Consider the following 24766-nt stretch of genomic DNA (forward strand, 5'->3'; position numbering starts at 1 on the left):
AATCGTAGGTACTTTTTTGTGCTACTTAAATGGATACGTGAAAGTAATAATCTTTCAGGTCTACTGATGTTAGGGCGTCACCTTTGTCTAGGAGAGGTATTATATCCTGCAATCCCATTTGGAATTTTTGAATCTTTATGTATATTTTCAAAGCGCAGGTCTAGGATAGGCTGCATGAGCAGATCTTGTCTTAGTACAAGAAGCAAACCAAGTACACCTGTGTTACTTTCCTCACAGCCCCTTCTCTTTAGCGTTTTTTGTCAGTAGTTCTTGGAACTCTTTGTGCAGGATTGGATTGTGTGCCAGCCTCTTTCGACTGCTTTCCATTGTTCCTTGAGAATTTAGAAAACCTCAGACAAAAAAGGTCAGTAGCTCTAAGATGCACCTCTGTATGAAACAGCTGGAAAATAAGAATCTAACATGGTGAGCATGGGCATTGTGGGATCATGGTCTATGTAATACAGGAGCTCCACCTACATCTACTCTCAAACCGCAAGCTGATTAAGTTAAACAAGAAAATAAGGACACTTCGAGACATCATAACCACTAGAGTCCTCTTTTTTTTGTGCCACGTTCATGAAAGTGCTTGGTGGTGCACTTTTCACAGAATTATACACAGAACAGGGAGCATTCCCTTTAGGAGGGTAATTTTTTTCTTAAACACAGAATGCCAACATCCTAATTTTGTCCTTTAGGGTTTTTAATGGAAAGATTCTACAAATGTGAAAGCAAGAAGGATTGAGTGCTGGACAAAGGCATTAAATACATTGCTCAAGTAGGTCAATAGAAACTCTTTGACCACCAGTAGAATAGGATTTGAAGAGCTATTTCCCTCAGTCAGCCATGGAGACAGATGAAAGGTCTCACTGGGAGACTTCCTCTCACTAGAAATGCAGTAAAAATCTGAGCTATAGTAGCCTCTAGGGGAGCAGCAGAGCTGGCACTTCCAAAGTGGCAGATGTTCAAGTTGCTTCAAATAAGGTGGACATGCTACTAAAAGAATGCTGTTTAGGTCTACAGCCATTCTAACAGTTTACAGCAATTTAAAATTATCGGGGATTATCAGCTTGACAACAAGGAATGATTAACGGATGTGAATATATGAAAAACTTAAAGCTGGAAAATTGTTACTGTTGCAGTTAGCAGCTATAAAACACAAGCTGTGACCAGACCAAAATAAGATGGTGGTTAAAATCCCCTTCAACATTCAGAAAATAAAAATTGTACTGTTGCAACTCAATAGCAACTCATGTAGCACAGAAATAGGAATCACTAATTCCCATCCGATTCAAAGAACTTAAATGTTTGTTCTCGGAGCATAAGGAGAGGAGGAAGTACAGCTACCTTTCCAATTAAGCCAAGCAATAGAAATACAAAAGGACTAAGAAACCGAAGGGTCATGAGAAACAAGAACGATGTTAGCAACACTACTCACCCCTTCAGACAGGGAAATATGCAATCACTGGTAATTGTACAACCTTTACCTTAAAAAAAGTAGGTGCTAATAGAACACCCGGAGTAAATTCACAAATGTTTATTAACAAAGTCCAGTAACATTATTGAGAGAGTCACCCTGCAGATCAAGTGCAATAATGGATGAATGTACCTTCAAATAGATTGTGTAGAAGAGATACATTAAAATGACAGGCTTTGCGACACAAGTGCATACTAAAATCCACTGTAATCAACATGAAGTAAAGTGTAAAATTTCCACTACAATTCTCTAAAACCGATGACTGTGAAATACTACTAGCCAAATGTGTTAAAAAATCACAACCAATAAAGAATAGTTTCTAAAATTGTGCAATATAACAAAAAAAAAAAACAAACAAAAAAAAAGAATACTAGAGAATTACTGTATAAAAAGAGCATACAGTTCAGTGACAAAAATCAACGATACAACTTTCGCCCTTGTAGATGAAGACAGTCACAGGGATGGAAAAGGAAGGAAATTTAACTGTCTAGTAAAAAGTTTGAATCTTACCAAATTTCCTGGAATATTGTGACAAACTGTTTCACAAAAGAGGACCAGTCTTGAGTATTTTCTTTAGAATTGAGGCCTGGAATGTTCCACGAGAGAATATTTAGGTTCTCCATAGCAAAAAAAGAAAACTCATACCACCTCAGGTGAAGTCTCTGCTGCACTAAGCAGAAGTGACAATGGTGTCGTAGAGTGTTGCAAGTGTCAGCCTTTACAGTTTAACTTATCCAGAGGAGCAAAACTGAAGGAATAGAATAGATAGATCCTTTAAGGTTGTCTCCATGTAGCAAAACCTGAAAATCAATTACTAGGGAGGAACAGGTATCCAAGACGAGGATTCAGCCTTGGTTCCAGTAAAAAAAATTGAATCCAATTCACAGACTAAGGAGAAAGTAGTCCCTGCTTTCTGTAGCAAAAAAATCTCTGAAATGATTGGATCAAAAAGGTCCCAATAAGGACAGCTGCCTGATATCGAGCAGTAGAAAATATGGCAGGTGGAGCTTCAGAAGATTGAAATACTGAGCCTCTCCACTTATCTGGCCAGAGTTTGGGTAAGATAGCAAGGTGGATAGGCTAATGGTGGTCAATGAATATTTGTTGGTTTGTTATCAAAGTGAATTGCTGTACTGAAAAACTGCTATGGTATAACTACCAAGGGTTCCCACCTGGACACAGAGGAAAAATACAAGTATGCAAATCTATAAAAGATCTTGTGTTGAGAACACATCATCCAACTTTTGAAACTTATTCTCGTGTTCATTGTAGTTTGAAATGTCAACGTTCCCCATTGTTCTAACACCATACTACAGACCAGAAATATTTTGGGGATGCAACAAAGGCAACAAAATCTCAAATGGCTTCAGCCGCACCAAGGCATTAGCGTGGCAATCACAATTTGTGTCATTGCACTAGAATTTTCGGTTAAAGGCCCAGGCACCCCTAAAAATAAATACACATGATAAATACATGCACTTCATTTAGGAGCGATATACAGATCAAGTAGATGTAACATGCAAAGTCCGTTAAGACAGCTACATAATCAAGTGCGATCACTTTTAGCTTACACACCAGTCATTAGCTTTTCAAGCTCCCAACAAGGATGACAAAATAATGCCCTATAAATCAACTGAGAACAGACAGTCTTATCATATGTCATATGAAACAGATATCAAACAAAATACATAAAACAATAGTTACTTACAAGGAATATTTTAAAGTGTCATCAAGTTCCATGATGGCAGCCTGGTTCCCACAGCGGTAACAGTAATTGGGCGCACTAAAAATTGTTACCACATTTCGGTCATGGCACCAATTGTAACCCTGGAAAGAGATTACAAACATCTTGTAAAATCGAAATATTTTTAAAGCCAGATTTTGAAACTTGAACAAACACTGTAACAATTGAATGTATGGCAATTAGTAAAAGCAGGAAATAGACACATTCAAACTTAAGGAGCATACTCACAAATGAGCCATTACAAGTAAAGTCTTAGGTGGAGAATTACTCATTTGTTAGGGCAGTTTCTCTCTTCCAAATGGAAAGAAAGAAAAGTCATTTACTTGTATTACTAGTTCTACATTGTAGGTATCCTAACTGAAGTCATAAAAGAAAATAAGTTGCTTACCTTTAACTATAGTTCTCCAGTATTGGAATCTTTCATAGATTCACATGCTTAAATCATTCCCAGTCATCGAGATGGGAGTCCCCGGTATATCAAAACAGTAATGCAAAGTTAGCATAAACTATAACAACTTTCATGGAGTCACATGCTTCAATCAGAGTAGCTAGCAGTTACGAGCACATTTTTGTTATAACTGTCTTAGATCAAAATATACACCACGGAAAGTAAGAGAAAAGCAAATTTGTCATTCTAAAATTCATGCCTAAACAAAGCATTTAACAATTGACATCCAAATATACCCAAAATTATATACATACACATATATATATATATATATATACACACACACACAAAAATACATATGACTGCAAGACAAAATACCCATCTAGTGGGGATGAAAAAAAGAGTATAGTAAGAAAAATAAAGGAGGAATGTGCGAGGTTCCTAGAAAGTAAATGAAGGAGGGGTGAAAAAGAAAGCTCAGTCATAGAAACAGGTTCCTCAGTACCACCTGGCACACTACAGTGTCACTGTGAAGGAGTAGTTTTGGTCCTGTAACTCCAGTTCTGTAGTAGGGGTATCTCTGTTATAGTCATAATCTAGGAAATAGTCCCGCCCATGTCCGTCGACCCAGGAGCAATCAAAAATAATCTCTTAAATTGTCAAAAAATGCAGAACTGCAAAGACACTTTAGAGAGAATTTAAAGACAGATAATGCAGCCTGTATCCACAGGCTACACTGTCCAGTACTTCAACTAGAAATTCCACCAAAACAACCACACAAACGGCACAGCTTGCCCAGTTTCCTCACAGAGAAAACTTGCCTCTACCAGCAAAAGCCTCTGGAATGATAGAGAGGAAGGTATGGACAGACAAGCCCCATAGGCTGCCATTATGTGGCTCAAATAGGATACTGTGCCTTTAAGAAAACTTTCCAGAACTCTCTCAGTATCCCAGAATGCACAGCAAGGTCCCTTTTACTTTCAGTTCTTTTTGAAGGCGTAACACGCCAGACCTGTAGCATTCCTTACATGAATATCTTTCTCCACCGGGGAGGAGGGCGGGCGCTTATGACTAGAACAGATACCCCTACTACAGAACTGGAGTTACAGGACAGAAACTACTCCTTCTCTAGTAGGGGATCTCTGTGTATAGCCATAATCTAGTGAATAGAATGGCAAGCCCATCCCCACACCAAAACGGCGGTGGAGAATCAAGACATAACACCACTACTGTGCGAACAGATTTCGCAGCGAAGCCTGCCCAACCTGAGCGTCTGTCCTGGCATCCGTGTCCAGACAGTAATGCTTAGCAAAGGTATGGACCGACTTCCAAGTGGCCGCCTTGCAGATTTCTGCAATAGGAACATTACGTAGCAAAGTAATCGTGGCAGCTTTGCCCCTGGTGGAAAGAGCCTTAAGGTTTACCTCCTATGGTCTTATTAGCTTTTTGGTAACAATTGTATACAGGACACAATCCACCTAGAAATGTTTGGAGGTAGCAAGACCGGTCCCGACTGATCCATAATTGATAAACAATTGGTCTGACCTACGAATATCTTTGGCTTTATCCAGATAAAACTTCAGCACCCTCCTAACATCCAGGGAATGTAAAGACCTTTCCGCTGGAGACGAAGGATTCTGAAAAAACGTAGGCAAAGTTATGGTCTGGTTGACATGAACATCAGAAATAACCTTGGGAAGAAATTTAGGGGGAGTACGCATAACAACCTTAGCAGCATGAAATACAGTATAAGGTTCTTGGCAACACAACGCCTGAATTTCACTCACCCTGCAGGCCGATGTAATGGCCACGAGGAACACCGCCTTCCATGACAGGTGCTGCAACGAAACCTTATGAATAGGTTCAAAAGGCTCCTTCATCAATCTGGACAGCACCACATTCAATTCCCATGAAGGCGAAGGAAGCCGGACAGGAGGGAATACTTTCTTCAAGCATTCCAAAAAATCTTTGATCACAGGGATCCGGAAGAAGGAAGTCAGTGAAGGGCACTTCCTGTAGGCAGTCAATGCAGCGAGATGAACCTTAATGGAATGAAAATTAAGGCCAGACTGCGCCAAATGTAGAAGTTAAGGAAGGATGACATCCTCCTTACACGTCGTAGGGTCATAGTTCTTGGACTTGCACCAGATGCAGAATCTCTTCCACTTGTAAGCATAAGAAGTCCTAGTGGAAGGTCTCTTAGACTCCTTCAGTATGTCCATACAATCTTCGGGCAGATTCAAATGGCCATATTGCACTATCTCAGGAGCCATGCCACCAAACTCAAAGACAAGAGGTTCGGGTGCACCATCTGTCCCCCGATCTTCGTGAGAAGATCCGGCCTGCACGGCAACCATATGTGAGGAAGGAGACACCAGTGAAGCAGGTCCGTGAACCACCACTGTCTGGGCCATTCCGGGGCGATCAATATCATCCGCGCCCGGGACAGCTTGATGAGCACCGCTGGAATCAGGGGAATGGGCGGAAAAGCGTACAGAAAGCTGTTTGAATAGTCGATCCATAGGGCATTCCCAAACGTCCCCTGTTGGTAGTACCTGGAGGCGAAGTCTCGGCATTAGCTGTTTTCGGCAGTGGCGAACAGATCTACGTCTGGAGTCCCCCACCCTGCGAAGACTTCTCCTAGCACTTCGTCGTTTATGACCCATTCGTGGTTTTCCTGAATCAGTCTGCTCAGTGCGTCCGCCTGAACATTCTGCACACCTGGCAGATGGGTAGCCGTTATCGTCATTCCTGCTGCGACTGAGTGCGCGATCTAGAGCCACCCTGCTTGTTGAGGTAATACATTGTGGTCATATTGCCGTCTGTACAAGCAGAGAGTTGGTCTGAAAGGACGGATGAAAGGCCTTCAGTCCCAAGTGAACAGCTCTGAGTTCCAGGAAGTTGATGTGATACGTGGACTCTGACGGAGACCACGTCCCTTGAATCTGTAAGTCTCCGGAGTGCACTCCCCAGCCGTGGAGAGACGCATCCGTCACGATCGTCTGTGCGGGAATGCCCTTGTGGAAGGGGACCCCTCTGAGGAGATTCTCCGCTGAACACCACCACTTCAGAGACTGAAGAGCATGCAGAGACAGTCTTATCGTGTCGTCCCAAGAACCAGTCCTCTGATCCCACTGATCCTCCAAGCACTCCTGCAGTGGTCTTATGTGCAGCCGTGCGTGAGCAAGATATAAGAGGCCATCGACCCCAGTAGAGAAGACACCGTCCTCACTGTTGTAGATTGAGCGGTCATAAGAGCCTGAGCCTTCCGAAGGAGTGATAACCGTCGCTCCTCCGAAGAAGACACGCTTGCTGACAGAGTATTGATGGAGGCTCCCAAGTACTGTATGCATTGGACCGGAGTCGGGACAGACTTGGGCATGTTGATGTGCAAACCCAGCTTGTTCAATAGAACGCACGTCTTCTGGAAGTGTGCTTGAGCTTCCGAGAAGGAGGCCTTGATCAACCAGTCGTCCAGGTACAGGTAGACAAACACCTTGTTCTTCCGCAGGTGTGCCACTACCACTGCCATGCACTTCGAGAACGTCCTGGGCGCAGACTTCAGCCCGAATAGTAGTACTGTGTATTGATAATGATTGGCGCCGACTTGGAATCGCAGGAACTTCCTGTGTTTCTGTGCAATGGGCACATGGAAGTACGCATCCTGTAGGTCTATAGCACAAAGCCAGTCTCCCTGCTGCAGCTGAGGGTAAATCTGCTGCGACAGCATGCAAAATCTCTCTGCGAATAGACTTGTTTGCCGCAAGTCCAGAATTGGCCTGAACTCGTTCTTGTCCTTCTTGCGGACAAGAAAGAACCTGGAGTACAGACCTCTTCCCCTTTGAGGCCGAGGTACGTCTTCTATCGCCCTTTTCCTTAATAGGATGTCGGCCTCTGCCTGGAGCTCTTGCAGCTGAAACTGCGAGCTCACCGGCGGAATAGCTGGAGGCGGGCTGGTGAATCGAAGACTGTATCCATTGCAAACAATATTCAGCACCCACTTGTCCCGAGTAATTTTTCTACACTCTGCCAGAAAAAATTGAACGCTTCCCCCCCACCGGAGTGGGTAATGGATGTGGGGGGGAAGTAGACGCTCAGGGCCTAGACCCGGCCGGGCCTTTGGTCGCTGTTGCGGACTGTTGGTTTCCTCTGCCTCTCTGGCGCTTCTGGAATCGCTTCCGGAATTGCTGCTGTTGTGGTTGCTGCTGCTGTCCGGAAGTCTGCCCCCGCCCGAGTTTCCGAACCATCTCCAGAACGGGAGGTAATTCTTCTTTTCAGGCTTCTCTAACCAGACAGCCGTCAGTGTTTCGGCTTCTGCTTTCATACGGGCCATTTCATCGTCTGCATGTTTGCCGAATAGGGTTTCCCCCGAGAAAGGCAGGTTGGCCACCCGCTGTTGCGCCTCCGGTTTGAGTGATGTTAGGCGAAGCCAAGTGTGGCGCCGCTGATTGATGCCGTGGCAGTATCCGTGCGCCGCCAGAAGAGATACATCAGCTGCCGCGCTGATTATCTGGTAAGACACCATCATCCCCTCGTTTAATTTCTCCAGAAAGTCCTTTTTCTTGTCACGAGGGAGGAGCTCTGCGTACTTCTGGAGGGACTCCCACAGGGCACGATCATATCGCCCCAGCGGGGCCCTGGCACTTGCAGCCTTCATGGTGGTAGATGCCGTCCCACAGACCTTTCTGCCCACCGAATCCAGCCACCGGCTGTCCTTATCAGGCGGCACTGTCGAAGAAGGAGTGGTGGCATGCTGCTTCTTAGCTGCTGTCACAATAACGGAGTCTGGTGTTGGGTGCATCCGACGGAAAGCCGGGTCAGATTCCGGAGCCCGGTATTTCTTGAGGAGCCTGGAGGGGGCTACCTTAGTCAACGCCGGAGTGAGGAACAACTCCTTGGCGGGCTCCTCCAATCCGGGTACCAACGGTAGCAGCGGTCGAGACAAATGTTTTCTGTGAAGTGTCTCGAAGATCACAGACGTCGTAGGTGTTGGCACCGTCACTGTGATCCCTAGCTTAATCGCACCCCTCAACAGTACTTCCTGGAAGGAGACTATATCGTCCACGGGCAACACCCTCGTCCCTGGAGATTCCGACAGCATCGGTGAACACTCCCTGGTGGAAGAGCCTGTGTGGGATCTGGATCTGCGCCTCCTGTGGCGTCTAGATAGAGATGACGACCGGCCACGGCTGCGCGATCTCCCTCTCCGGCCGGAGCGGGAGCGCGATCTTCTCGGCCTATCTGCAGGCTTCGGAGGAGCAGGCGATGTCGGCCTGGCTGGGGCCCTCGGCCGAGGTGTCCCCTTAGGAGTTGGATACCGTGGCAACGAGGCCGTCCTGGGTGGAGGCACAGGTGGAGGAACGGAGGGATGAGGCGGTGGGAGCTGAGGCGGCGGTAACTGACGAGGAGCCGGTCCACGAGGCGACGGTGGTGGAGGAGGCGGGGTGGGGTTCCGCGGAGGCGGACCCTTGGGCAAAGGAGGAGGAGTAGGTGTCCTAGGTTTAGTAGGCGTATACAGCACCGAGTACACCGAGCCCGGTGACTGTCTTCTTCCTTGGCGACGATGGCGAACCAATCGGCGACCTCCTAGCGTCAGGACTCCTCCTGCGCTTCCTTGGCGTCAAAGAACGCCTTCTCTACATCGAGGAACCTCCTAGACGCCGACCGGTGACGCGACGTCGACCGGTGACGCGACGTCGACCGGTGACGCGACGTCGACCGGTGACGCGACGTCGACCGGTGACGCGACGACAACCGGTGACGCGACGTCGACGGCGAACGCCTCGACGGCGAGGATCCCCTCGACGCCGATTTTCTCCTCTTCGCAGACGGCGAACGGTGGTGTCGCCTCGGCAGGCGAGCGCCGACGCCGGGGTTTTTCATGACGTCGATGACGTTGACGAAGTCGGCGACGATGCTGTCGATGGTGGTCTGTTCAGCTCCTTCGACGTAGACGCCGCTTCTCCCCAGAGTCCCGGGAAGATGGGGAACAGACCGTTGTCATCCCCCTCGACGCCGCATTCGACGCTGGCGGAGAATGGGGACGCTTGCTTGACTTCCTGCCCCTGGGGAGCCCCCCAGAGGCCTCAGCATGGGCAGATGAAGCATGCCCTGACCCACCTTGTGACTTCTGACGTCTTTCCTCGAGGCCTTGGAGCCTGATCTTCATCCTCTCTCTCAGGGTCCTGGCAGAGAGGGTCTTGCAGATTTCACACTCCTCTGGGAGGTGAGAAGAGGGGAGGCAGACGATGCACACTCCATGTGGGTCGGATTTGGCCTTTTTTCTATCACACTCTGGGCAATTGTCAAATAAGCCAGGCATTTTGACAATATAGTGAAGAAAAAGGGCTTAGTACTTAAAAACAAGCACTACACACAAGAAAAAGTGAAAAAGCACCAATAAACCCTTGAAAGGGAGAGCTCAATACTCCAGGGTCCTGCTAGCAGGAGCCGGAAAAAAGAACTGAAAGTAAAAGGGACCTGCTGTGCATTCTGGGATACTGAGAGAGTTCTGGAAAGTTCTTAAAGGCACAGTATCCTATTTGAGCCACCTAATGGCAGCCTACGGTGCTTGCCTGTCCATACCTTCCTCTGTCATTCTAGAGGCTTTTGCAAGGCAAGTTTTCTCTGAGGAAACTGGGCAAGCTGTGCTGTTTGTGTGGTTGTTTTGGTGGAATTTCTAGTTGATGTACTGGACAGTGTAGCTTGTGGATATAGGCTGCATTATCCGTCTTTAAATTCTCTTAAGTGTATTTGCAGTTCTGCATTTTTTGACAATTTAAGAGATTATTTTGATTGCTCCGGGGTCCACGCACATGGGCGGGATTATTGCCTAGATTATGACTATACACAGAGATCCCCTACTACAGAACCGAAGAATCCAAGCAGTAGTGCCTGGTAAAGGTGTGGATACTCTTCCAGGGTCTCCGTCCTGCAGATCTCCTGGATAGGTACACCGGCAAACAAAGCTGTCGACGCAGAGACAGCTCTAGTAGAATTTGCACAGTTGCTTTCCAGCGGCCTGATGAGCGTATTCAATGGAACTAGAAATTCAGTGGGCAATGCTTCGTTTGGAGAGGGGATAGCCATTAAGAGGAGCACTACAGGCCACAAAGAGTTGGACTGACTTTCGTAAAGTTTTAGTCTTGTGAAGATAGATACAGCTGGATACAAACCAGGTATGTTGAGGAGATAAATAGTCTGAACATGCAATCAAAACATGGTAAACACTAACTTGGGTGATCACATTTCAGGCAGTAGGTGCCTCCTTTCCAAGCCCTACCTGTTGTAAACACTCAGAGGTAGGGTGCTATGAAAACTGAAAGTAAAGCTTCCTATAGAGTGGTATAGACAACACGTCCTAGAATAGCTACAACCCTCCGATAGGCTTGAAATCCATAAACTATCAGCTTGGCCGTGGAAGCCTTGTGTGGTTCCTTGGCCTTCACAAGTGGCCAGTATATCTTTTTCATCGCAGCCTTTGAAGGAAAAACGGATGTATCTGATTGTTACGAAGTCATGGAGCCCTAATGAATATACGGCTATCTTCATGTTTTTAAACCAAGGGATTTTGCTCAAATGGTCTGGCTGCCTACTGGATGTTATGAAAAGTGGGCAAGTTAAGGAGTAGTCCACACACGTCTGCAATACAGCACAGGCCGTAAACTAATTTTATACGAGACCTTGGTGACCCCAAGGTCACTAAACAGAGGTTATATTGGGGTGTGACTGGAAGAGATGAACAAGTTACTTAACTTCGGTAAAGTTTTTTCTGGGGGATACAGTATCTGCCTGTGGATTCCTCACCTTGTGAAATATCCTCTGCGCCAGCAGCATTCAGAATTTTTTTCTAGCTCTCCACACTGACGAGGACTACTTCACAGAAGCCCGGCTCCGCTCCTGACTCCGCTGAAGTCACTGGAGCCATAAGAGAGCCTTGTCGGCATGACTACCTCAGTTCCGCCCTTTTTTCCGTGCCTTCGAGGCATACGGAAAGACAGACAAATATACACCGTACACAGTATTCAAACCAACACACAAAGTGTGAAATCAATGCAGCAATGTAAAAAGAATTAATCTTTACCATTGAAAACAAGTCATAAATCACCATCATTATAGGTATACAAGGGTGGATATGGGGAGGCGGGTGGGTCAGTGAGGAATCCACAGGCAGATACTGTATCCACCAGAAGCGTTACTGAAAGTAGCTTGTTCTTCTGATGGATACATCTGCCAGTGGATTCCTCACCTTGTGAAGAGTCCCAAAGCAGTCCCCACTCCCGGAGGAGGGTGTCCACCCTTTTATACCAGAACACGCAAAGTGACAGTCCCTCCTCACTTCCAAATCTAAGCAGTAATGCTTTGCAAAAGTGTGGAGGGAGGCCCAAGTTGCCGCACTACAAATGTCCTCTACAGGAACACCTCTAGACAAAGCAGAAGTTGAAGACTTTGCTCCAGTAGAGTGAGCTCTTCTACCCTCTGGAGGTTCCTTACCAGCAAAAGAGTAACATATCTGGATGCACAAGATAGTCCATCTGGAAAGGGTGCGCTTGTGCACCGCTCTACATTTCCTGCAGCCAGCAAAGCCCACGAAGAGCTGGTCATCCACACAATAATATTTAGTCCCATCGAGGTAAAAACTCACCACTCTCTTAGGGTCCAAGTGGTGAAGCCGCTCCTCCTCCATGGAAGGGTGAGGGGCAGGATAGAAGGAAGGAAGGGTAATGGACTGCCCCAGATGGAAGGAAGTTACCACCTTAGGCAGAAAAGCAGCCCTAGTCCTGAGAACTATTCTATCGGTACGAATAGTCCAGAATGGGGGGTTTGAACTCCGAGCTTGAAGCTCACTTACCCTCCTTGCTGAGGTAATGGCAACATGAAGGAAAATGCTACTTACCAGTATGCATCTGTTCTTGGCATGTAGAGCTGCAGAGTTGCACCCTGTGCATAGACGCCACCTAGTTTTGGGCCCGACGTTTGCAGTTCGTTGTTGTCCTGAAAAGTTCTTTGGAAGTCACGAGATAGGTGACTCCTCCTTAGGACCACATTGCGCATGGGCTTCATCCCCAGTTTTTTTTTTTTTCGCCATTAGGGAAGTGATGGAGCTTTGCAAGAAAAGGAAGGATGCCCATGTAATTGGTATCTAATTAAGATAATACTTGAACAGACAAGGGTAGCCGGGGAGGCGGGTGGGCGTGTGCAACTTTGCAGCTCTACATGCCAAGAAAAAGATGCATACTGGTAAGTAGCATTTTCCGATCGAGGCATATGAGCTGCAGATTGCACACTGTAAATAGATTGTATAGCAGTGCCCACTCTTAATGGCGACCACCCCCATCTGTTGCAGTAGTTTGGAATAATGTTTTGAGAACAGCCTGACCCACAGCTTGTTTTTTTTGCAGATCTACACAATAGTGTTTTGTGAATGTGTGCGGTGTAGCCCATGTAGCTGCTCTGCAGATGTCATCTAGGGGAATGTTCCCTAAAAATGCCATTGAAGCCCCTATTTTTCTTGTAGAGTGGGCTTTAGGAGGAACAGATTACGCATGTTTAGCTTTGTGGTAACAAATCTGTATGCATTTGACAATCCATCTAGCTATCCCAGATTTTGAAATGGGATTACCTTTGTGTGCTGGTGAGAAAGACACAAAGTTGTTTTGTCTAAAAGGTTGAGTTCTTTCTATGTAGTATAGCAATGCTCTTGACATCTAATGTGGGAAGAGCTCTTTCTGCTACTGACTGGTTGCGAGAAGAAAACTGACAGTTCCACAGATTGATTGAGATGGAATGGAGAAATGACTTTGGGCAGGAATTTTGGATTAGTACGTAGAACTACCTTATTTTGATGCATTTGCAAGAAGGGTTCTTGGCTGGTTAGTGCTTGTAGTTCACTAACTCTCCGCAGAAAAGTAGTAGCTACTAGGAAAGCAACTTTCCATGTTAAATTGTTTTATTCACATCTGTGTGAAGGTTCAAAGGGAGGTCCCGTTAAATTCCACACAGGCGAAGGTGGTACTCTGGGAGGGATTATTCTTTTAAGGCCTTCCATAAAGGCTTTAATGGCAGGCACTCTGAACAGAGAGAGATGTCTGTTTTGCAGATATGCTGCTACTGCAGCAAGATGTAGTCTAATAGACGTATAGGCTAAGTTACATCTTTGGAGATACAGTAAGTATCCTATGATGTGTTGAATAGACACATTTAGGGGATCAATATTGTTGTTGACAATATATCACAAATCGTTTCTACTTGGCCGCGTAACATGCCCTAGTGGTTGGACGTCTAGCTTCTTTAATGACATTTATGCAATCTGGAGGAAGGTTTAGATATCCAAATTCTAGGACTTCAGGAGCCAGATCGCAAGGTTGAGCTGAGCTAGGTCCGGGTGTCTGATCTGTGTTAACAGGTGTGGAGACCTGTGCAATTTTTGGTGCGGTACTACAGACAGTTGTAGCAGTGTGGTGTACCATGGTTGTCTGGCCCATGTTGGAGCAACTAGGATGAGAGTCAGAGAATGCTGCTGTAGTTTGCGTACTACTAGTGGCATGAGTGGTAGAGGTGGAAAAGCGTACGCAAATCTGTTTGACCAATTCATCCATATCGCATTGCCTTTTGACAGTAGGTGTGGATATCTGGCAACGAAGCTTGGGTATTTTGCATTTTCGTGGGAGGCAAATAAGCCTATTTGAGGTTGTCCCCACATCTGAAAGAATGGTTGAAGAACTTGCATATGAAGTTCCCACTCGTGGGTCTGTTGCGTTTGATGACTTAACAGATCCGCTATAGTATTTTGAACTCCCGGAACATGCTGGGCTAGGAGGAATATGTTTTGAGGTATAGCCCACCTCTATATGTCCTGTGCTAGTTGAGAGAGTTGCAGCAAGAGTGTGCCTCCCTGCTTCTGTATGTAGTACATTGCTGTCAATGTTGTCTGTGAAGACCAACACAGCTTTGTTTGCCATTTGCTTCTGGAAAGCTTTTAGTGCTAGGAATATTGCTAGGACTCCAGAGGATTGATGTGGAGTAATTTTTCTTGCGGTATCCACATGCCTTGCATGGTGTGTTTCAGTAGGTGGGCTCCCCAGCCGGAGAGCGATGCGTCCGCAGTCAAGATTATCTGAGGAACTGGCTCTAGGAACGGTCATCCCTTGGAAAGGTTTTTGGTGTTCCACCACTGCAGAGAGCGATGAGTCCAACAGTCTACCAACACTAGGTCTGTTAAGTGGCCTTGAGCCTGGTTCCATTGACTTGATAAGCACTCTTGGAGAGGACGCATCTGAAGTCTTGCATGGGGTACTACGAAGATGCAAGAGGCCATCATCCCTATGAGTTGCATGAACACTCGTGCTGGGAGGGAGTGTTGTAGCTGAAACCGTTAGAAGAGTTTGCATGCTGGCTATCCTTGCTGGAGTGGGATAAGCTAGCGCTGTTGAGGTGTTTATTGTGGCACCGAGGTACTGTTGAACTTTGGATGGCTATAGATGAGACTTGGTGTGGTTTATTGTGAACCCCAAGTTGTGGAGCAGTTGGATGGTGGTAGGAGTGTGTTCCACGAATTGATTGTATGAGCTGGCTCTTATGAGCCAGTCGTCGAGGTACGGGAAGATCTGGATGTGTTGTCTTCGTAGATGCGCTGCCACTACTGCTAAGCACTTGGTGAATACTCTTGGTGCTGTTGTAACTCCAAATGGGAGTACTTTGAATTGATAGTGCTGCCCGTCTATTACAAATCTGAGATACTTCCTGTGAGCCTTGTGAATGGGAATGTGGAAGTATGCGTCCTTGAGATCTAGAGTAGCCAGGAAGTCGTTTTGCAGCAGGAGCGGAAGGACTTGTTGGTGTGACCATGTGAAAATGGTCTGACTGTATGTATATGTGTAGTGGTCTGAGGTCTAAAATAGGCCTTAGAGAGCCGTCCTTCTTTGGAATCAGAAAATAGAGAGTAAACCCCCTTGTTTTGTTAGTGCAGAGGAACTGGTTCTATTGCACTTTATTCTAGCAGGGATAGTACTTCTTGCTTTAACAGTGATAGATCTTCTTGTGACATTGGATGCTGTTTGGGAGGGGGGGGGGGGGGGGGTAGATGTTAGTTCTAGACAGTAACCTTACCCACTCATGGCAGGCCCAGAACCCGAACACAGAACTTGATATGTTCTCTCCCATCTGTGAAGAAACCCTAAGGTCCATCCTTCAATCCCTCAAAAGCGGGTCCCCGCATGATCCAGCACCAGTCAGACACCTTAAACAAGTTGCTCCTACCATTCTTGCACCAATGGTGAATCTGATAAACTCCTCTATAGAAAGCGGATCGGTTCTGCCAAGCTGGAAGAAGGCGGTAGTCAAAGCCTTAATCAAAAAACCCAACCTCGACCCCAGTAATCTGGCCAACTTCAGGCCAATTTCCCTCCTCCCTTGCGTTAGCAAGATGGCTGAAAAGTTCATCAGCCAACTATCAAACTACCTGGAAATCAACAAATTGTTAAAACAGTCACAGACAGGATTCCGCCCGGGCCAAGGTACAGAAACAGCGATGGTGGCGGTTGTCGAAGAGGCCAGGAAGATCATTGACGCAGGAGGATCAGTGGCAGTGATCCTTCTGGACCTCAGCGCGGCATTCGACACCGTTAACCACAGCATCTTGGCTCAGCGGCTCAGAGACCTTGGTATCTCAGGGCCAGCCCTGTCGTTGGCTAAAATCCTATCTCCACAACCACTCTTTCCAGGTGGCGGAGGGTGACTTCATTTCCAGGGAGACCCCTATACGTTGCGGAGTGCCTCAGGGCTCGTCACTGAGCCCGATGCTCTTTAACGTGTATGTCGCCCCTGGAAAGGATTGTCATCCCGTATGGTATCAAACTCCTGACCTACGCGGATGACACCCAGCTGGTTGTCTCCCTCAGCCGGCAGGACAATTCCACCATCGACCTATACTCCTGCCTGGGGGACATAGTCAGCTGGATGAACTCATCCCACCTAAAACTCAACGGCGACAAAACTGAGATAATGGTGATGGGCAACCAGTCCCATTTCCGCCCGGAGTCTCTGTGGTCCCCATGCATGGGCCCACCCCCAACCCCCAAAGCCGAAATCAAAAGCTTGGGGATTTGGCTCGATCACAACCTCACCCTAAACACCCAGGCAAGAAAAACTGCTGGAACCTGCCTCGGTCTACTACGCACCACCCGCAAGATCCTCTCCCTGCTCCCTTTTCAGTAAAGAAAGCTTCTTTTACAGGGTCTTATCTTGTCCAGACTGGACTACGGAAATGCCCTATTCCTCGGCGCACCAAAGAAAGTTACAGCCAGGCTGCAGGTTGTGCAAAACACTGCTGCTCGGATTCTTACTTGACACCAAGATCCGAAGTTCAGCTAAACCAGCGATTAGAGCATTACATTGGTTGCCCGTGGAGCAAAGGGTGCATTTCAAGGCCTTGTGCCTAACCCACAAAATGCTTCATGGAAAAGGCCCGTAAATCCTTAAGGACCAGGTTGTCCCGCATACCACGTCTAGAACTCTCCGATCCTCGAACCCTCATCTAACCCAAATACCCAGGATCAAGAAAGCTCGCTCCAGAGGCTGGCGTTTTTCCTATCACGCGTCCAAGCTGTGGAACGCCCTCCCGCTCGATCTTCGTGCCCAACACAATCTGCTGCCTTTCCGAAAGCTACTAAAGACTTGGCTGTTCCCGTAACCATCTGCTCCGCACTCGTCTGATCCATCTGTTGCATCTGTTAGCGCTGGGACGCTCACGGGCAGCCATGCGCTCTAGAAATCTCATTACAATTACAACCTGACTGAATAATTGGTCGCACCCACCTGCCTGATGTGATGTTGATCCAGGCAGGCAGGAATTGTTGAAGTCTTCCCCCACAGGAGTGGAATGTTGGGGGGGGGGACGGAGAGGAAAGTCATTGGGTAGGTGTAGCGGCAGAGTACGAGTTGTTTTTTTTGCCTCTGCCTTCGTTGTGGGTACCCCTGTAAACCCCTCTCTGATAGCCCTTAGTGAATGTGGATTGACCAGGGGTTTTGTAGTAAGTGGAGGGACTTTCTGAGGAGTAGCCTCTTGTGTTGCCTCTGCACGACAGCTGAAATGCCAGAAACCGGTCCCCGGTAGCTTGTATCCTTCCCAGTATAAGAATTGGCTTGGTAGTTTGGTTTGCCTTGTTCCCATCATGCACTGGGACAGGAACAGACTAATTTGCATATAGCCAGGTTCTGAGCTGGGATGGTGCAGTGAGCTAAAAAACGGTGATGGATCAAGCCCTGATCTCTTGACTGGGTAGGAGTATTCCGCATCATTCAGAAACTCTGTCCTTCACCTTTTCCAAAATTGATTTTATCCACACTAAGTGTGGGAGGGTATACTCAGACGTGAGTCCCTAGCTCATTGCACCATCAGGATTCAAGCAAGCCGGGCCGACGACGGCTGAAATGCCAGAAACCGGTCCCCGGTAGCTTGTCTCCTTCCCAGTATAAGAATTGGCTTGGTAGTTTGGTTTGCCCTGTTCCCATCATGCACTGGGACAGGAACATACTAATTTGCATATAGCCAGGTTCTGAGCTGGGATGGTGCAGTGAGCTAAAAAACTGTGATGGATCAAGCCCTGATCTCTTGACTGGGTAGGAGTATTCTGCATCATTCAGAAACTCTGTCCATCACCTTTTCCAAAATTGCCTCTGCATGATGAGCAACAAAAGGAACGTCTGGGAGCTTGCTGCTGCAAGGCTCCCATAGATTTTGCTGTATTGGTGTCTTTTTTTCATCTTCTCTAAAGAGACCTCAACATTTGGGCCAAATAAATGTGCATCATTAAATGGCTGATTAAGGATGGAGTTTTGTACCTCAAGTTTAAAACCTAAAATACGTAGCCAGGCATGTCTACGTAGTAGGGTGCTGGTATTGATTGCCCTTGAGGCGGTATATTTTATTTTATTTATTTATTTATTTTTTAGCAATTTTTAAAGCGCAAACAAATACCCGTGAGGGTGTCTCGGCGCTAAATTCATAGAACTCACCAAGAGATGTCGGGGGAGTTAAGGTGTAGGATAGCCATGTCTGAACGGGGAGTTAGGAGGAGGAGAAAAACCATGTCTTGAGGCTTTTACGAAATTTTAGAAGCGTGGGAGCGGTTTTAATGTGGAGAGGTAGAGTGTTCCACAGTTTGGCCGTGGCAATGGTGAAGCGTCTATCTCCCCAGTTGGCCCTCTTTGTTCGATGGACTTTCAACAGAGAGGCTGAAGAGGACCGTAGAATCCTATGTTGTTCAACTGGACGGAGAGCTTCTTTTAAAAACTGTGGTCCTGTGTTGTTCAGGGTCTTATAAGCTATACACATAGCTTTAAATTTGATTCGGCTCCTGATAGGGAGCCTATGGAGTTTTCTGATGTACGGGGAAACAGATGAGAATTTAGGGATAGACAGTAGCGTTCTGGCTGCAGCATTTTGTACTGTTTGTAATTTATTGAGAACTCCTTCCTGCGCATTCAAAAGAAGTGAATTGCAGTAATCGGTTCTCGAGAACACTAATGTGCTGATGAGAGTTTTTCCTGCTGATTGTGGGAGGTAAGGAAGCAGTTTTTTTTATTTTTTTGAGGGTATAGAAAGCAGATGAGACAATGGCGTTGGCATGGTGGTGAAACGTCAGCTTGTTGTCAAAGATGACTCCCAAGTTGCGAACCTTTGCCACCGGCTGGGGTGGGGGCCCCAGCTGAGGTGGCCACCACTGAGGAGACCATGCTGGGCGCAAGCTCCCGAATGTCATCACCTCCGTTTTATCCGAGTTGAGCTTGAGGCAATTTGATGACATCCAGGAGCCTATCGCCTTCATTCCCTCCTGGAAGTTGGCTGCGATGGATGTTCCATTATTGTGCACCGATAATACAAGTTGGGTATCATCGGCGTAAGTGGTGAGGGCAATTCCATAAGATTTAATCACCCTCGCCAAGTCCGACGCATAGATATTAAACAGCGTCGGGCTTAGCGAGGAGCCCTGGGGAACACCGCAAGGGAGGGAGAAGGTGTGGGAGGTGAAATTGCCCATCTTGATGGTCTGAGGGCGGTTGGCTAGGAATGAGGCAATCAGATCTTTAGCTTTGCCTCTTATTCCTAAAGCTGAGACACGGTCGATCAGAGTGACATGATCGACCGTGTCAAAAGTAGCCGAGAGGTCCAGAAGTATTAGGACTGCTGCTCCTCCCATGTCCATGGTTGCTCTGATTTCGTCTGCAGCCTTTAGTAGTGCCGTCTCCGTCCCATGACCCTGTCTGAAACCAAACTGGGTCTCATCAAGAAGATTGTTATCATTGATGAATTTGGAAAGCTGGATGTTGAGACTTTTCGAAAATTTTGGCTGGAAAGGGGAGACAGGCGATGGGTCTGTAGCTAGCTGGGAGCTGAGGGTCCAGTGTGGGCTTCTTTAGAAGGGGCTTGATAATGGCTTCCTTCCAGACTGAAGGATATACGCCAGTTGCAAACATGGCGTTGCAGATGGTGGTCAGAGCAGGGGAGATTGCATCAGGGATGCGGTTTAAAATAGCTGGAGGGCAAGGGTCAAGAGGGGAACCGGATTTGATGCTGGATACCAAGTATATGCAGCGTCTAGGGCACAACGGATGGAAGTATTAGTGATATTTGTACCTTCCTGTTTAAGTTCATTAGCCCTGTTTTTGTATTTGTCTGGTAGGTGCTGCATTATGGACTCTAGTTCGTCGTAATGTGCCCTGTCGTATCTTGCCAGCAACGCTTGGGTGTTGGAAATGCGCCAGATGTTAGCTGCTTGTGTCGCTGTTCGCTTGCCGGAGGCGTCAAGGAGCTTAGATTCTTTGTCTGGTGGTGAGGCCTCACCTGAGGTCTGGGAATTAGCAGGTTTACGTGCATTAGACACTACTAGAGAATCTAATTGTGCTGGACCTTTAATATAAACTGTATCTGTAGGGTCAGCTTTACATTTTTTCTCAATGCGAGGATTGAGGACCCTAGCCCTGACAGGATCCTTAAAAACCTCTGTTGAGGGCTTGATGACACCCTTAAGCATTGGTAAAATGGCAGTAGACCTTTGTATGTTATCAAAAGTGTCTAATAGGAAATCTTCCTCCACTGCATCGGTGTGCAAGTCCACCCCATGATATTGCGCAGCTCTTTGGACTAGTAGGTTAAACCCCATAGTGTCCTCTGGTGGGGTAGGTCTGGAAGGGTATACATCATCTTGTGGGACGTAAGGCACATCAGGGGTGTTGTAATCCTCCCATGGGTTAGGTGACTGAGGGGGACTATTGGTGCCTGCTGGGTCATGTGCACCCCCACCTATGTCGTCAGAATCTGTATTAGTAGATGGTGTTGGTGAATGATATGGTGGAAGAGGTGTAGGACGAGGAACAATATGGGGGGGTGGTGGAGAAGGGACCCTTAATGGAGAGGTTGCAATGTCGTCCTTTGGAGGGGGAGGAGGTGCTGGCGCCTCAAGTGGTCTCTTCTTGGAGCTGAGTCGATTGTCCGGTTTTAGGATCCTTTACAAGAGTTTTCTGATTGGGATCCGGTGAAAAAAGTTCTTCTGAGTGGGGCAAATCCTTCGGCGTCGAAGTTTTCGGCTCCGTAGGTTTTTTTGGCACAGTCTCTGTAGCTGGTGTCGAGTCTTTTGGCTTAGGAGTGTTCCCTTTTGCAATGTCTTTTACCGGAACCTGTTTTTTCGGTTCCGGGTGTTTTTTTCGGCTCCGACGCGTGGGCGGTTTTTCACTTGGCTCTGAGTGCGGTTTCGGCATCTATGAACCGCTGCCAGTCTTCGGCGCCGTGTGCTTAGGTGTCGGAGCAACAGTCGGTGTAGTAGAGGAAGATGGCTTCCTCTTCTGTGTCGATATAGGATTGGCACCAGGAATAGGCTGGCTCGAGCCAGAGCCGCCTGAAGGCTTAGTGGGCTTCTTTGCCGGGCCCAAAGGCTGGGCGTGGAAAGCAGTGTCTGTGTGCACCCGGGCCCGAAGGTGAGGGTGTGGCCGAAGCCTTTTTTGAGGGCGTCGAGGAAGGGTTGGGGTCGACGGTCTTACTTACGACCCGTTGAGCTGGAGTGATGTCCTCGGCGTCTGAGTCTTCGGCATCTGAGGATCCGATTCTCTCTTCGGCGTGCTTGTGTTTTGGCACGTCGACGCCCTCTTCGAAGAGGTCGCCGGGGATCGAAGCGGACTAGCGAGCCAAAGTTCTCCGAGCTAGTCGGTCCTGAATGGTTTTCTTGGAGCAGAATGAAGCACACGCCGAACAGTCTTTATCCTTGTGCTCCGGTGAAAGGCTAAGTTTGCACACCTCATGTAGGTCGGTGTGGAGAAACTTCGACCCACATTGAGGACACTTCTTGAATGGCGTTCTTTCCATGAGCCAGAAGGATTAGTTACTTACCTGTAATCCTAGTTCTCTTCCAGGGGTATCCTCATCAAAGTCATAAGCATTAGAATATTCCCGCCCATGCGCGGGACCCCGGAAACACTATATTATATGTGCCCTACATATATATATATACATATATATATATATATATATATATATATATATACACATATATATATATATATAAATAATATATATATATAAAAACAAGCAATAGCAGCCAAATCACATTAGAGCTGAAATATGCTGTGAAGAATTTCCACCATACATATATAATAGGCATTAGAAACATGAGAAACACCAAAGATTGTTTAGAAATTGTTTTAATGCTCAGAAAGCAGTAGAAATTCTCATAACTCACTGGAAGCATAAGAAGCTCCCAGGCTGCATTGCAAACACAGTCTAAAAAGACTGAAAAGCTAACCTGTAGCTGAATAGCAAAAAACTGACACTGTGCCTTTAAGGCACTCATTGTTAAAGAGAAACAATGGTTCTGGGTGGCCTAAGAAGGTCCTAGTAAGGAAAAATATAGTTCTAGTAAATGAGTTAATCTTGGGAGACAGTTTTGTAAGGTAACAAACATATAAAGGACTTTATTAATGTTTTCACAATTATGTTTTCTCGGTTTTTCAGGTGCTCACACATGTGACAAGGTGCTTATAGTGACTGAGTGAGATATTAAAAAACTATATACAAAGTGTCACAAGCAAGGGTATTCCCCCAAAAAATATATACAGTAGGGAAGGGGAGTTTCCTTGCAAGGGTCGACGGCGTTTCGATCTAACATGACTTTAGATCATCATCAGGACGTGAGCTTTCCTGAAAGAATTAAATTAAAGTTTTACTACTACAGCCTTACAAAAACATAGCTTCTAAGAACGAAGTGAATGGTGCTCCCAGTGGCATATAATTCATGCACATTTCTATAGATGTAGAAATAGGGCGAACCGTGAATGTAACGCGCTTTTATTTACATTAAAATGAGAAAAGCTTTTGGTAAAGGTTTAATTTACGCGCTTTTTGGTATTGAGCGTACTTGCTTACTTTGCATGAGATGATAGATTGATTATCTGACTCGGCGATCAACTTGTTGATACTGTGAGGTCTTTGGTCCAACTGTTTAAAGCAGGAGGATCAGAAAGAATTCATTTAAACATATATTCAATCACTGGAGTTAGAGTATGATGCGTTACAGCTAGGTGACTCACTCAATTTTATTTTGGCAAGAAATTTAATTATCCATTCTCCTAGGGTAGTTCTAGCTCAAAAGGTTCATCACAATCTGAAAGTAAGATGAAACCAAAGTTTTGGGCTTTTTTTTCGGAAACAGGGTTTTATGAAAGAAAATTAAGAATAAAAGGATAAAAAACGTTACCAATAATGGTCCAATTACTCGTATTGCAGAGGTAGATGTATTGAATGGGAGCGGGTTATTTTTCTGAAAAGGATTTAAGGGAGTGAGGATTAGAATTACGATCTCATGTGATACACGCTTATGCTATCTGGATTTTAAAGGGAGTTCACAATACCCGGTATTATTTGGTGTCCCACGTTCCGGCGGGAACTGCAAGAGACAAAAGGGAGGCATTTAGGGATTAAATAATACGATCCCGTCACAAGCCAACCGTAATGTGTAGGCATGGGATACCGGCCGGGGTGGCGCATTCACTTACTTGATCGCCGCGGTCCGTGGCTAAGCTACCTCTGCTTCACTGCTACGGCGTCTGGAAGCGCTGCAACAGTTACTTCCTGGTTCGGTTTTAACACATGCGCTGACTCGTTATCGCTTACGTAACCCTGATTGGCTTAACAAACGCGCATGCCTGGAGGTAAAGTGTCTTTAAGCAACGCGCCTGCTCAGTGGAGAGGTAAAAGCAGAGCGCAAGTGGGTGATTGCAGTTGCCTGTAACATAAATGCTATACATTTCAAATTACATCAGGATCTTCATTTTAAATTATAAAACATTGTGCTTCATGCTCATAAGAGTCGGTAATTAGCCACAGCTGTTCCACTCATCAAGAGTGTTGAGTCCTTTCTCTATACTTTTGCAAAGAAAAATCCATTTACACTCAAGACGATTCAAGATTGTCTGTTGGTTTCCTCCTCTGGTATTAGGCAAAAGCTGGTCAACCACTTGCCACTGTAGCTCGTTTTCTGAATGTCCTTTTTCCACATAGTGTTCCACTAGGGGTGCAGATAGCACCTTGCAGCGAATTCTGCTCCTGTGTTGCAAAATCCTGGTTTTTATCTGCTGTGTAGTTTGGCCAATGTACAGTTGTTGGCATGGGCATTTAACACAATATATAACATTCTTAGAGTTACAATTAGTGAAAGTTTTCAATATGTGTTTACAGTTCTCATATTCAAACACCTTAGTATTTTCCGTGAATTCGCATGCAGTGCAGTTGTTGCATTTGTAGTGCCCTACAATAGGTGGTAGATTTAGACATGTCTCTATTGTTGTGTTTTTTTTGGTTATGGTAGCTGCTCGTACTAAATGATCTTTTAGATTACGGCCTCTTTTGAAGGAGAAAAGGGGCATTCCTGTGTTAAGTTCCAGGGGAGATAATACAGGCCAATGTTTTTAATCGCTTTGCACAGTTTATTACTAATTGTGCCAAACGTTGTCACACAGGTTATTCTTTTAAGCGCTTCTCTCTTTTTTGGTTGTAGGAGATGTTCTCTATGGGCGTACCAAGCTCGCTTAATAGATCTTCTCACCAGTTTTCTGGGGTAGCCTCTGTTCATCAGTTTTGAACATAGGGTTTCAGCCTCTAAGAAGAAATCCT

The 24766-nt window shown here is 46.2% G+C and overlaps 1 protein-coding gene across 1 annotated transcript in view; it reads right to left on the minus strand.

Annotated features, from left to right (window-relative positions):
• PPP2CB (protein phosphatase 2 catalytic subunit beta) overlaps nucleotides 1-24766 on the minus strand; it is a 237294-nt gene that overhangs the window by 32104 nt on the left and 180424 nt on the right. The window contains exon 6 of the mRNA XM_086961934.1: nucleotides 3183-3301. Within this exon, the coding sequence (XP_086818060.1) occupies nucleotides 3183-3301 (119 nt within the window). The remainder of the gene's footprint in view (nucleotides 1-3182; nucleotides 3302-24766) is intronic.

Source organism: Lissotriton vulgaris, chromosome 3_1 (genome assembly GCF_964263255.1).
Source record: "Lissotriton vulgaris chromosome 3_1, aLisVul1.2, whole genome shotgun sequence".
NCBI classification, from domain to species: Eukaryota; Metazoa; Chordata; class Amphibia; order Caudata; family Salamandridae; genus Lissotriton; species Lissotriton vulgaris.